The 13,818-nt window shown below is 38.5% G+C and overlaps 1 protein-coding gene across 1 annotated transcript in view; it reads left to right on the top strand.

The window, feature by feature from the left end:
- epha4b (eph receptor A4b) overlaps positions 1 to 13,818 on the top strand; it is a 386,372-nt gene that overhangs the window by 250,704 nt on the left and 121,850 nt on the right. Inside the window, exons 5-8 of the mRNA XM_072255642.1 lie at positions 3,251 to 3,586; positions 8,586 to 8,698; positions 10,525 to 10,687; positions 12,162 to 12,270. Coding sequence (XP_072111743.1) covers positions 3,251 to 3,586; positions 8,586 to 8,698; positions 10,525 to 10,687; positions 12,162 to 12,270 — 721 coding nt within the window. The remainder of the gene's footprint in view (positions 1 to 3,250; positions 3,587 to 8,585; positions 8,699 to 10,524; positions 10,688 to 12,161; positions 12,271 to 13,818) is intronic.

A 13,818-nucleotide genomic window follows, 5' to 3' on the forward strand; every position in this document is an offset into this window, starting at 1 on the left:
TTGCAGGTTTATAAGGACAAAGTATTGTGTTTGTTTTTCTTTAGAAAGGGAAAATGTGTTATTATATGTGTACATAATAAAGAAGTTTAGTTTCCAGCTTAAAATGTGGGAGGTTCACCAGGAATCGGATATAACTGGATGAGCTGGTCGCATGCACTCAGTGTGGCACTAGAGACCTCTAAATAAAAATGTTCTAGTGTTTACCCACACTGTTTGTCAAGAAGTAGTGTTCAATCAGTCTTCCAAAGCCATAGATCTGCTGGTCAGTTTAGGTACATGTGCATTTCTGGTTCTACACTTCAAAAACAAAATGAACAGAATACAGTCAGTGAAGAAACGTAAGAATTACAGATTTGAAGAGTCACTTAAAGAGCACAATTTGTGCATTGGTAGGTTAATGGCTATTTGAAGTGTTATTCATGCTTGGTGACTATGCTTGAGTTTTATACAGAAATAATGTATTGGACGAATAATCTCCAACAGTTTTATAGGGAAATAAGTTATTGGGCAATAAGATCCTTGAGGCACTTGCTTTATACAAATAATGCCAAACAGTCTCCTGTCAAACCCTCCAACATTCTCTCAGGCCTCATGTCACAAACATCTTTTCCCAAACCCACCATCCTGAAAATCATGAAACTCTCTGCCTTATTTGGACCAGCTGGAAAAATGGGCTGAAAAATGGCAGATGGAGTTTAATACAGACAAGTGTGAGGTATTGTACTTTGGAAGGACAAACCAAGGTAGAACATACAGGGTAAATGGTAAGGCACTGAGGAGTGCAGTAGGACAGAGGGATCTGGGAATACAGATACAAAATTCCCTAAAAGTGGTGTTACAGGTAGATAGGGTCATAAAGAGAGCTTTTGGTACATTGGCCTTTATTAATCAAAGTATTGAGTATAAGAGCTGGAATGTTATGATGAGGTTGTATAAGGCATTGATGAGGCCGAATCTGGAGTATTGTGTTTAGTTTTGATCACCAAATTACAGGAAGGATATTAATAAGGTTGAAAGAGTGCAGAGAAGGTTTACAAGGATGTTGCCGGAACTTGAGAAACTCAGTTACAGAGAAAGGTTGAATAGGTTAGGACTTTATTCCCTGGAGCGTAGAAGAATGAGGGGAGATTTGATAGAGGTATATAAAATTATGATGGGTATAGATAGAGTGAATGCAAGCAGGCTTTTTCTACTGAGGCAAGGGGAGAAAAAAAAACAGAGGACATGGGTTAAGGGTGAAGGGGGAAAAGTTTAAAGGGAACATTAGGGGGGGCTTCTTCACACACAGTGGTGGGAGTGTGGAATGAGCTGCCAGACGAGATGGCAAATGCGGGTTCTTTTTTTAATATTTAAGAATAAATTGGACAGATATATGGATGGGAGGTGTATGGAGGGATATGGCCTGTGTGCAGATCAGTGGGACTAGGCAGAAAATGGTTTAGCACAGCCAAGAAGGGCCAAAAGGCCTGTTTCTCTGCTGTAGTTTTTCTATGGTTTCTATTGTTGAATACCAGAAGATGGATAGAATGAGAAGGGTAAGGTCAAGGGTGAGGAAGAAGAGAAAGAGAAGGTGGAAAGATATTGGCAAGGGGAGAACCTCTGTGATGGGACATCCACAAACTTGCTCTCCCACATGTTTCTTCACTCTGATTCATTTAAATCAGTCTCCCTCAACACTTGGAGCAAAAATAATGTTATCATTATAGGGTAGCCTGGTTTCAAACATGTGTCCTCCTTTCCCCTTGAAGTAGTTGTTCCAAAACCAAAGTCATTATTGTATGAGGTTAGCAAAGATTGCAGTCTAGTTGCTTATGAAATTCACACCTTCATCAATGATTTAGTAATAAAAATCAGGGATGTGCAAGAATATTGAATTGGGCATGTGCGGTGATTTTCAGGTGACTGGGCTGGAAGAAGTGGTAGACTTAGGCAACCCACTGCTTATAGGATAGGTTTGAAATATATGTATATAAACTGAGGTCTGTAGAAAGTTAGGGGGTGGCAGGAAATGTGTCTGAGATTGAACACTTACAAATTATGGCTATAAAGGTTATAAAGTCTTTTGGACATTAAAACTATGTTGCTATTCAAAAATTAGTTGATTAAAATCACAATACTCTTGGGAATTTTTTATTTTACTGCTTGATAGCCCCAATCAGAACACTTCTAATATTATTGATTGCACCCATGAGAGGAAATGAGACCTGAGACTGATGAGCACGAACATTATGAATGCAGGAACATTGTACCCTGTAGTCAGAACATTACTCACACTTATACACTTGGAGAAGAAATTAGTACCTTGTAAGTATGATCTGATGGTCTTGTCTGTACTGTTTTGTGTGAATTGGATTTTTCTATCAGTGAAGAATTAAGTCTGGTGACCCAGCATATCTCAGTAAACTTTCTTAGGTCACAAATATCAACATTTTAAAACAAAGGAGAAAGCCAAAATAGTGAGACCAGAGCTTAGAATTCACAAGCACTGGTTAATAATGTGGTATTTTTATTTTTTATCAACTGTAATTAGTCTCGGATCCTCAGAATATACATGCCTATTGAAATTGAATTAAAGGAAAAATACATGTTATAGATTGGAAGACTCCTTTCTAAACTAACCATTATCTTGTACATCTCAATCTAATCTCCTGTCGAATTTCCCTGTTCCAGTGCCATCATGTTATATGACACCAATCATTAAAGAGAATACTCTGACATAGAATGAGCAACACCACTGGAGAATGTTCAGTTGATAGAACATAGAACAGTACAGCACAGGAAGAGGCCCTTCACCCACAATGTGCCAAACCAGCTAAAAACTAAATCAAAAACCAACCCCTCCTACCTAAACAATATCCATACCCCTCTGTCTTCCTCATAATCATGTGCCTAACTAAACATCTCTTAAAATCCTCTAATGTATTTACTTCTACTACGATACCAGGCACCGCATTTCAGGCCTCCCACTACTCTCTGAGTTTTTAAAAAAAACTTGCCTCTCACCTTCAATGCATGCCCTCTAGTATTAAATATTTCTGTCCTGGGAAAAAGATACTCCCTGTCTATCTACGTCTCCCATAATCTTAGAAACCTCTATTAGATCTCCCCTCTGCCTTCCTAACATATTGCATGTGAGGAATTAGATCATCAATCCAAGAAAAAAGCAGGAAATGGTTTTCTTTAGTGAATGTACATGGAGTATATGTAACCAGCTTTGTTGTGCTTTGTTTTCTTTTCTCTCCAACGTTAGAGCCTCCCTCTCCACCAGAAAATCCCATATCCACAACAAATGAGACTTCACTCGTCTTAGAATGGAACCCGCCTAGAGACAGCGGTGGCAGAAATGACATCACGTACAACGTACACTGCAGAAAGTGTGTGGGAGACAACAGGAAGTGCAGCACATGTGGGAGCAGCCTCCATTTCATCCCTCGTCAATTTGGATTAATATATACTAAAGTTCTTGTTACGGATCTGCTGCCTCACACCAATTATACCTTCGACCTTGAGGCTGTGAATGGGGTGTCTGAATTGAGCCCCAGCCCAAAGCAGTATATCTCTGTCACCATCATGACCAGCCAGGCTGGTAAGTGAGTCTCCTTCCTCTGTTACTATTTGCAGACTATCACTTGAAATCCAGTCACCATGAATAGCAACTCAATAATTGCAAGAAATGCTTTGAAATGTGTCATTTCTGGGAGTGACTTCTTGTTGGAGGTCATCAGTCATAGCAAAGTAGCTGGATCTTGACTGTTAAGGGAGTCATTTTGGTTTTGGAAACAAATATGGAAACCAATATTAAGTCACATAAAAGAAACAAGCATATTAGTATATGAAACAAAAGAGACTGCAGATATTGGAATATGGAGCAACAGCTAATCTGCTGGAGGAACTTAGCAGGTCGTCCAGTATATGCGGTGAAAATGAACTGTTAGCATCTTGGGTCCAAGACCTACAAAAGGTTCATTTGTTCTCGCCCCACAAATGCTGCTTGACATTGAGTTCCTCCAGCAGGTTAATATTAGTATGTGACTTCCCTTTCCATTTCCAACTGCATTAAGAAAAGACGCCCATGGTTAGACTTTAACCAGATGCCTTCTCTGGAAAAAAAGTCAAGCCGATAGCAAATTTACAACTTACCTAGACTCAATGATCGCGGGTGGAGGAGCATTCCATACTTCTATCACCTTCTGCAAATAGGACTCCCTAATTTCACTCCTTTGCTTTGTGGATGTTTAGTCTAACCCCAGTAACTAACAAATATTTTCTCTTTATAAAACCATAAGATAAAGGAATGGAATTAGGCAATTTGCCCATCGAGTCTGTTCCACCATTTCATCATGGCTAATCCATTTCCCTCTCAGCCTCAATCTCCTGCCTTCTCCCTGTACATCTTCATACCCTGACTGATCAAGAATCTAGCACATTATTAACTTCGCTGTAACTAATTTCCCTGATTATCTTTAGAAAACTCCGCTCAGGCTATGTCCAAACTTTGAAACACCAAGAAAAAACACCTCCTGATTGTGCAGGTTTCTAGCTGCAGTGTTTGCCTTTCTCTTAATGAAAGTTGCCTTTATTTGAGTTGTATTGAAATTACACTGTTAAGTACAAACATCCAGGAGGAAGAATAACTTCTCTTGTTTTGCTTGTGATCCCAAGCATTGCCAATTTCCTTTAAGCATAACCAAAGTCAGAATCCAGGGTACATTATTCCACCACAGCCCAAGGCTATGAAACACAGTATGTTCTCCCAGTTGCATTGCCTGTAAAACTGCATTGATTAAAAGTCAAATCTTTGAGAACCTGTGGCCTATTTTATCAGAAAGGGAAACCTGATTCTGCCTTCCTCTCAATATTCTGTTAGCATTATGACCAATAGGGAATAATAAAAAGACATTTGTTTTATCCTTCTAATCTCACTCACTTTGGAGATGCATATAATATGTTTGCAACAGAGACAATTGTAAGTTGAGTTTTAGACTATCAGTAGCACCGAATATTTATAATTTTGCATGCTGTGTTTTTCTTCCACTGTGAAAATCAAGAATGACTTGCCATTTTGTGCCAAAGGGATTACTTGGGTAATCAGAGCCAAGTGATTGCACTCCTAATGATCCGCAGCTCTAATCACTATGCACCATTGTAATTGTGAGTCTCTCAGAGCTATTTATGTGTAGATTCACTTGTATGGTGGAGAGAGTGATGCAAAATTAAGTGCTTGCTACATAATTGAACAAACTGCAAAAGCATATGGACAATTTTCTTTGAGCCATAATGCTCTTATTTTATTACCTTCAAGGCAGGAGTTTTCAGAGTACTTCCAGTTATCCCTCTAGGACAGGAAAGTGCAAATATTCCAGTCGTAGTTCAGTTGGACAGGGGAGAGGCCAGATTAGAAGGAATCATTCCTTTACAATTATTCCTGCTTTCTGGAGTTTGATTGAGGATCAAGCCCCACTTCTAACTCATTTATTATTCACATTAAGGGGATGCCTGTAATAGAAAAGTATTAAACAGCAAAAAAATTAGAAGAGATAATGAAATCACTATGAAGAAATTGGTGTACGACAACGGATGTGTAAACCAAATACAATACAACAATATCTGACTTTTTCAGCTTCAGTAGAATGTATCCAAAGCCGGTAATGGTGAAACACCATTTCAATTTCTTGCCAAACCATATATTGGTTAGACTCCACTTTTCTGAAGTTTTTAACACTTGCCATAAATAAGATATTGCATGGTTTCCTGGAAGCTGCATTGATTAAAACCAGAGAGGCCCCAGGTTCAATTTGTGGTCTTTGCTAAATTACTGCAATCCCAGTTAGAGTGCCTATAAGAGCTCAATAGTACTCATAGACACATGATTAGGGGAGGGAGTGGTTACCCACTGTCGATCAGCCGTCTTTTCTACTGCCAGAAAGTGATGTTAGCGGAGGGGAGGTTTCGTAGTGGAGCAGTACACCACAGGGACACACACTTCGCCCTATGAAGTTGTGCCAAACTAATTAAGCTAATGATGCCTAATTATGTTAAACCACACTGCTGCAGCATGGTTCCCATCCCTCCATATTGATGTGTCCATCTAAGAGCCTCTTAAATGTCTTCATTGTATGTCTCCACTGACACCCCTGACAGTGCAATCCAGGCTCCCACTATTCTTTTAAAAAAATGCATACACATCCTCTTTTAACCCTGGTAAAAAGAAGTTGCCCGTCTACTCTCTATGCCCCACATAATTTTACAAACTTCTATTAGGCACTCATTTCAGACTCCTTCCATCCGAAGGAAACAATCTTAGTTTGTCCAGCTTCTCCTGATTTCCTCCAAGCCTGTGGAGATTGAAAGCAGAGGAATACGAAATTTGCCCCTGTGCCCCGTTCTCAAGTCGTGCAAATACCGTGCTTGTGCAAGTCAACACAATGAGATTAATGCCAGACTTTTAGCCTCTGAAAAGCTCTGGATCAACAAAATAGTACCAGCGGTACTTTAAGATTGCTGGATGAATTGCATTCAATAGCATGAAAGATGTTCAGAATTTTATTTTTAATTAATAATCAGCAATTGACTCTCAGCAAGAACTGATAGAATGTTCCGGGCATAATTTTGCACTCTGAATTTCAATGTAGGTCAATGTGTAAAGATGTTAGCATTTAAATAAGAGATCCTTACTGAAAGCTTGCACTGCTATAACTACACTAGATTGGGATTTCATTGCCAGGATGACCGTAGAAATGAATTTTAATGCATCTGGTCAGGTGTGGCTCCCAGAGAGGATGGGGAAATGATTTACTAGAATCGTTCTAGAAATAAAGGAATTCAGTTATTATGTTTTTTTGTGGAATAAAGAATATTGAAGATGGAGGTATAAAATTTAGATATGTTAAATAAAAAATTGTTCCGATTACTGGGTGGCTCAAGAACTGAGAGATAGAAGATTTAAAGCGATTGACCAGAAGGTATTAGTCGTTGGGGGGGGGGGTAAATGGGAGGTCAATCTCTTTCAGAATAAAGCAAGGACTTCTAAAGAGAATTGGCCATCACTTAACTGAAAATAAATTGCAAGGCTATAAGGAAAGAGTGGGATAGACAGACAAGATTGTCTACAAAGCCAGTAAATATTCAATGAGCCCAGTGGCTGCCTGCACATTATTTTGTTTCTATGGATTTATCCAGACTGGAGCTAGAGTTAATTGCAACTTGTTGAAGTCTGCTGCCTGTGTTTGCCTGAGAGTGGCCAATGAGGTCATTTATTCAAAGAAAGCTAAATACTTTCCATTCTCCCTTGGCAAAATAGAGCAAGTAGAGAGAACATGTGGCTTCACTATGTTTGAAAGGATTTCAGTTTAGTGGGTGCATCTCCATTTGCTGGCACATCTTGGTAGCCATATCAAGCTCAGAGGTGCTGGTCTTTCAACATAGTGTATAATTGTGGTGACAGAAGGCAACATATCATGCAAGTTCATGCATACTATTTTGTCTGCTGTCATGAAGCCTCTGTCCATCTGCATCTGAAACACAGCCAGAAAGCAAAAATGGTCCACTTCACAAAAACAGCTCCCTGGCTGATAACTCTTGACTGTAACCTACACACTTGAATGTCTGGAATTCAACAAAAACTACACAATCTAAGGTGGCATACTGCAAGAGCCAAGATTGCTTAATATCATTTCCAGCACACAAGAGTAAAGGAGAACAAAATAATTGTTATTCCAGATCCAATGCAGCATATAAAAACGCACTAAGATAAAAAATACAATAATAAAGAAAACGCAATTAATATACATACATACGGTAGCTTATATACATAGATTGATTGTATGTACATATAGTGACCAGAGACAGCTGGCATGTGGAACAAACACTTCTGGTGTCTGTAATGTTCTTTAAGTACCCTGGGGTAATTGGCAGAGAAGGCATCTGGTCTAAGGACTAGTATGTCCTGTTGTGAGTCTTCTGTCATCCTTCCTCCCATGGTACTGTGAGCTCCACCAGGTTGATTTTCTTGTCTTCAGTGGACCACAATACGATATCTGGTCAAAGTGTGGTTTGCACCACCTCTGGGAACTGCAGCTTCCTCCACACATTGACCCTCATCTCCTATGATGTGCCAGTTTGCAACAAATTGGATTTAGGCCTCTTGTCAAAATTTAGCCCATAATTTTCATAGATTATTGATGGATCATTAACATAATCTACCACATCCTTTTCACATGAGGATTTGTGGTAACTGTCTTTATTGTTGAAAATCTTTGGAAATGGTTTCTCCTAACTTTACACTTTTTCAAACTGGATGTTTAAGAAGAGAGAAGCTTAAGATGATTAATTTGTTTTTTAGGGACTGCTTTACTGGGCATAATCTGACATAAAGCACTGTACAATCTAACAAAAAAAAATGACCTGATGAATCTTGTGTATCCTTGGTATATTTGCAAGGTGAATCAGGGCATTGGCCAGATTTATGTAAAATAGAATAAATATTCTTTCATGTTTGATTGACTGGGTTGCAGCCATATTGTGTCTTGAAGTTGTTACTGCGAAGTGCCTCACTTCACTAACATTTTATTTTATCCATGTTCAAGTGAACGTGATTGTGAAGGAGAGGAGAAGCAAGGATAGTATCACTCTTGCTTGGCAAGGTCCAGACCGTGCCAATGGTGTCATTGTGGAGTATGAGATTATCTACTATGAAAAGGTGAGTAAGGAAATGTGCATGAACCTTTGCATTTAGAATTTGGTTTACAACTTGGCAGCACAGTTGCACATCTAGTAGAGCTGTTACCTTGTAGTTCCAGAGACTTACTTCAATCCTAACCTCCAATATGGTCTATATGGAGTGTGCATCTTCTTCTGTAACCACAGGGATTTCCCTGGAGGACTCACCCCAAATCCCAAAGTCATGCAAGTTATTTGGTCACAGTAAATTTTGCTTTGTGCGTAGGAAAAATCTAGGAAATGAATAAAATGGGAATAATTTAAATGAGTGCCTGATAAATGTTGTGGCTGTAATTCCTTGATTGTGGCAAAATGTACTGCAGCATCTGGGTCAGCACTGACCAGTCCTAATACTTTGCTATAAGAAGGAATCTAAGCATCCCCAGGAACCTAATTGCTAGGTGTTTTGGCAAAGGGGTCATTATCTGACCTTGCTGCACACCCCAGCAATTCTAGCAAGAACTAGAAATTGCCAAGTATCATCAGTGAAGAAAAATAAAAACAGAAATTAGATGAAGTATGATGAACTGTATCTCCTACTTGTTAGTGCTACTAATCATTGTTAGTGAATCCTCACTTTCTTTGGCTGGGTAACTTAGTATTGGCTTCAGGTAGGTGAAATACAATAAAGTTTTTAGCTCTTTGTTGAAAAATACAAGACACTCATTTGGGACCCCTTCATTAGTCTCGCTGAAATCTGTCCCACATACATGACTTATCTCCTGCAATATTTTTGACATGCAGAAATTTCCAGTGTCTGACTGTTTCAGGTAATCCACACCTGTGCTGTCTCTTCCTATACACGTACTCATCTGTCCAGCAGTCTTCCTCTCCGTTTGTTCCCCTCTGCATTTGGTTCCATCTGCCCATCATCCCATCTCAAACTGGTTGCACCTTCACATCTATTGACCTGTATTTCCTACTCTCGCTTCAACACCCCACCTTCATAGCCTCAGGACTCGCACCACCAGGTTCAAGAACAGTTACTATGCCACAACCATCAGGAATAAAATGGAATAATTGCACTCGCTTGTCCCATCATTGAAATGTTCCCACAACCAAAGATCTCACTTTAAAAACTCTTTATATTTAATTATCGCATGTTGTCATTATTTATTGCTATTTATTTATATTTGCATTTGCACAGTTTGTTGACCCCTGCACTCTGCGTGATCTTTTATTGATCGTGTTATAGTTACTATTCTATAGATTTACTGAGTATGCACACGGGAAAATGAATCTCAGGGTTGTATATGTACTTTGAAAATAAAATTTACCTTGAAGATGAAACTATAGACATACAATGTATTTAGTGCCTGCTCAGCAATCTACTTATTACACCTATTTTGCATATACATTACATTCTCTGTCATTAGTAACCGAACAAAGATCATTGAAAAGTAACTTTGAGGAATATCCTATATTTAAATCAAAGCTTTGGACTTGTTGGCCCAGTCATCAGGAGCCATCACTCCATCAGCCAGTTTTACTGTAACAGACATCTTTTCACACTATAAATTGGGTGTTGTAATGGCCTGTTTGGAGTAAGTCAAGGAATAGAGTGAATGCTCTGTCCTTTTATCAATAGATATATGATGGAGAGAAACCCATTTTATTGAGAAGTGTAAGCATGTAGCATGGCATTGGAATGTAAATCAGCAGAAGCTTGATCTCATATTGACCACTGACTTTGTTATTGATTTTTTGCATGAAATTTAACATGTCTAGAATTGCACACTGCTATCTGAGCCGGTCCTTCTTAGCATCATGGGAAATGACTATTCTTTTGTTTATTTATCATAACAGAATCAAAGGGACCAAAACTACACTGTTTTAAAGACTAAATCTAACAGCATGACAGTTGATGGACTAAAACCAGGGACAACATACGTGTTCCGTGTCAGAGCTCACACCAGCGGTGGACATGGGACATATGGTGGCGAAATCGAGCTGGAGACCAGTCAAGAAGGTAAGCAGAGGGAAGCTTACTTTGAAAGAAGCTTCATTGAGGGAGACCTCTTAGAATATAACACGCAAATGAATCTATTGCCACCATTGGCCAAGTTGGTGGTACTTTACAATCTTTAGCTAGAACAGCAATTGATATCTTTTAGGTCGCCAGAGGTGAAAATATCGTGAAGAGGTTTCCCTTCTCTTCCCAAACATGGATGCCTCGTAAATCTGCTGGGATATCAGTCAGCAGAGAGCAAATGAGACTCCTCGCTGTTTTTGGGCTGATTCCACCCCATAATAAGGTGCAATCTGGGTAGTAGTGAGTTGACAATTGTCCCCTGTATAAAGTAAGTTCATGTTTAACTATTTGGAAGCATATTAAGTTTGCCTCACGAAGTGTAGAATAACCCATTTGATGTGAAATTCAGGATTTGCCATCAAAGCCATAATCTATTACCCCAGTTTGCTGCCTCGAGTGATGATGAGCTGTCACCTTGAGTGAAACTTGCAGTTTCTGTAGTCAGTAGTGTCCCAAAATCACCCTTTGAGTTTAGTGCGCTTCAGGGGATTGAATTATACTACAGTGCTTTAACCTAAAACTTGTCACCAGGAATGGTACTTTTAAAAGAAAATAAGCTTCACTTAACATACAGGCAGCAGAAACACCTTTAACTAGGTAAGGAATTACCTGAAACATCATTGAATGGACATCCTGAGAGTCTACTGAAATAGTGAAATGTTTGTTTCCAGACAATATGTGGGGCTGCCTATGGTAAAGGGATATACTTGTATGAATTGTCTTTTTACTTTCAGCTGGTCAGAACCATTATTCCTTCAAGCAGTGAAAGCAGCATTATTCCTGAAGATGGTGTTTTTTTTATAACAATAACTTTGAGATAACATAGCCAAAAAAATACTGAGGCTCATAAGTACTCAGTAGATCCAGACTCATTATTAAAACTTTCACTGGTCATTTCCTTCCAGTTAATGCCACTTTTGACCTAATAGTTATAGAGTTAATCAAAGGCTGCCAATCAAATGTATTTAACAAGGTGATCTGTGACTTGGAAAGAATGAATAATACATACATGTGCATAATTCTGGATGTAATTCAATGGAAAGTTTGTTGCATGAACTTAAAATTTTATTAGGTTTGATTGTAACAATGGGAGATGAAATTTTTAAAAACTTGAACCCAGGAAAGCAGCTTTTATAATCTAACTTATATTTTGAGGAAGGAGAAGTTGTTCTTTTGTACGTGGTATCTATGAGCTACAGAGTGAGTGTGTGTGTGTGTGTATATATATATGGAACAGTTCAGTTTTTCTTTTGCACTTGGACTCATCAGTAAGTTCATCATATTATTTGAAACCTCATATTATTTGAAACCAAGTGGATACATTTCAAACCTATTGTATTTTTATTATACCTGTAATACTTTTAGTGAACATAGCACAAAACAAACAGCTTTTCTTCTCTTTTGTTTTCAGATATGCTTGCTATTGGTGATCCAAACCAACCCACTATTATGGCTGTCTCTGTTGCTGGTGGGATAGTCCTCCTGATATTCCTTGTTACTTGCTTTGTTGTTAGTGGAAGGTAAAGAAAAATTAATTTCCTGCTCAATCTATTATTCTGTTGTCCAGCGCTGTTGAGAAGTAAGAAATATTAAGTGTCTCTCAATCTATGCTCAGTTGTTATGGCCAGTTAGTGTTAGTATTATGGTAGGACATAATTTGTGGATTGAAACAACCCTGTGAAAGGAATTACCTTGGGGTGTGTATTACTTGACAAATACCAAGTGCACACCATTTGGGACAAAACAAAAAGAGGGCGTTGTTGAGGTTCACAGAATCATAAGACAGCTGTTTTATGAATTGGGAAAAAGACCAAATATGAGCAAGGCAAGACTGAGCTGAGCAAAGGTCATGAGTTTAAAAGAGATTTTCAACCAGTTCTGGAGCGAACAACTTTTTTATTTTTAAAGCTGCTACCATGCCAACAAAGAACATTAAAGACAAATTTTATTGCATCCTGTGGTGATGAGACGAGGTGGGCAAGAGGATGCTACTGTATACACTAACAAATAGATGTGAAAAATGACTTTCAATCATGTTTCTCCTGTAGTCTGCATTTAGTCATCATGGAATTTCATACAACTAAATTCTTGAAGGAAAGTTCCAAAATCTTACTAACACGTGGATGAATTGTGCAGAACTTTGTCTTGGTTGTATTCATTCTGATGATTCCAGCATCAGCAGCGTGAACTAAGTCTTCCACGGAGCTTCTATTGTGGTGGTGCCATCTAACACAATGAGAATATGCAAACTGATGTCCACTTGGAGACATTCCTGGAGGCGTTCCTTTCAAAATAGTTCCTTTACTGCAACCTAATATTTTTAAAAATTGTACTCTATTATAAACCAATCTTAGAACCTCACCCTACCTCATGGTTAAATCAAAAGTTCGCACAACTAGGTTTAAGCTTAAGTGTGTTTAAGAAATCTGCAACATTTATATGTGACTTTCAAAGAGTAATTGCTGCTTTTTCCAATTTTTAGTTTAATTCTTCTAATAAATTATTTTTAAATGTTATTTTCTTTATCATTTTGCATGTAAATTGAAGCCAGCAGTTGGTGTTCCTCCAGTAAACTTGACAATGGCAAATATCTTTGGTGTAGGCAGTTTATTGAATGAAGTTGACTTAATTTAATGACTTAAGAAAGAATGCATTTGCTATAGATTAAATGCAGCAAAGATTTGCTACTCTGGTTCAAAGGATGGTGAGTTTACTCTGAGGAGAGATCAGACAGAGTTTAGAAGAATGAGAGGTCACCTTCACACAAAAAAAAACTTACAAAATTTTTAAAGGGCTTGATAGAGCCATCGCAGGGATGATATTTTTTACTGGTTGAGAGTAAAGGGTAGGCTGAAATACGATTGAGATGGGGAAGAATTATTTTAATTAGAGGATTGTAAAGCTTTAGAATTATCTCTTTATGAAGTTGGCACTGAGGGAGATGGTCAGCCTGATCTTGATGAATGGTAATACAGGCTTAAAGGGCCAGGAGACCACCTCCTGCAAGATTGCTACAATTCTTAAAGTATTTCAGAAAGAGTTGCAGAAAGGTGCAGCATACAGGAAGG

The sequence above is a fragment of the Mobula birostris genome, chromosome 4 (assembly GCF_030028105.1).
Source record: "Mobula birostris isolate sMobBir1 chromosome 4, sMobBir1.hap1, whole genome shotgun sequence".
NCBI classification, from domain to species: Eukaryota; Metazoa; Chordata; class Chondrichthyes; order Myliobatiformes; family Myliobatidae; genus Mobula; species Mobula birostris.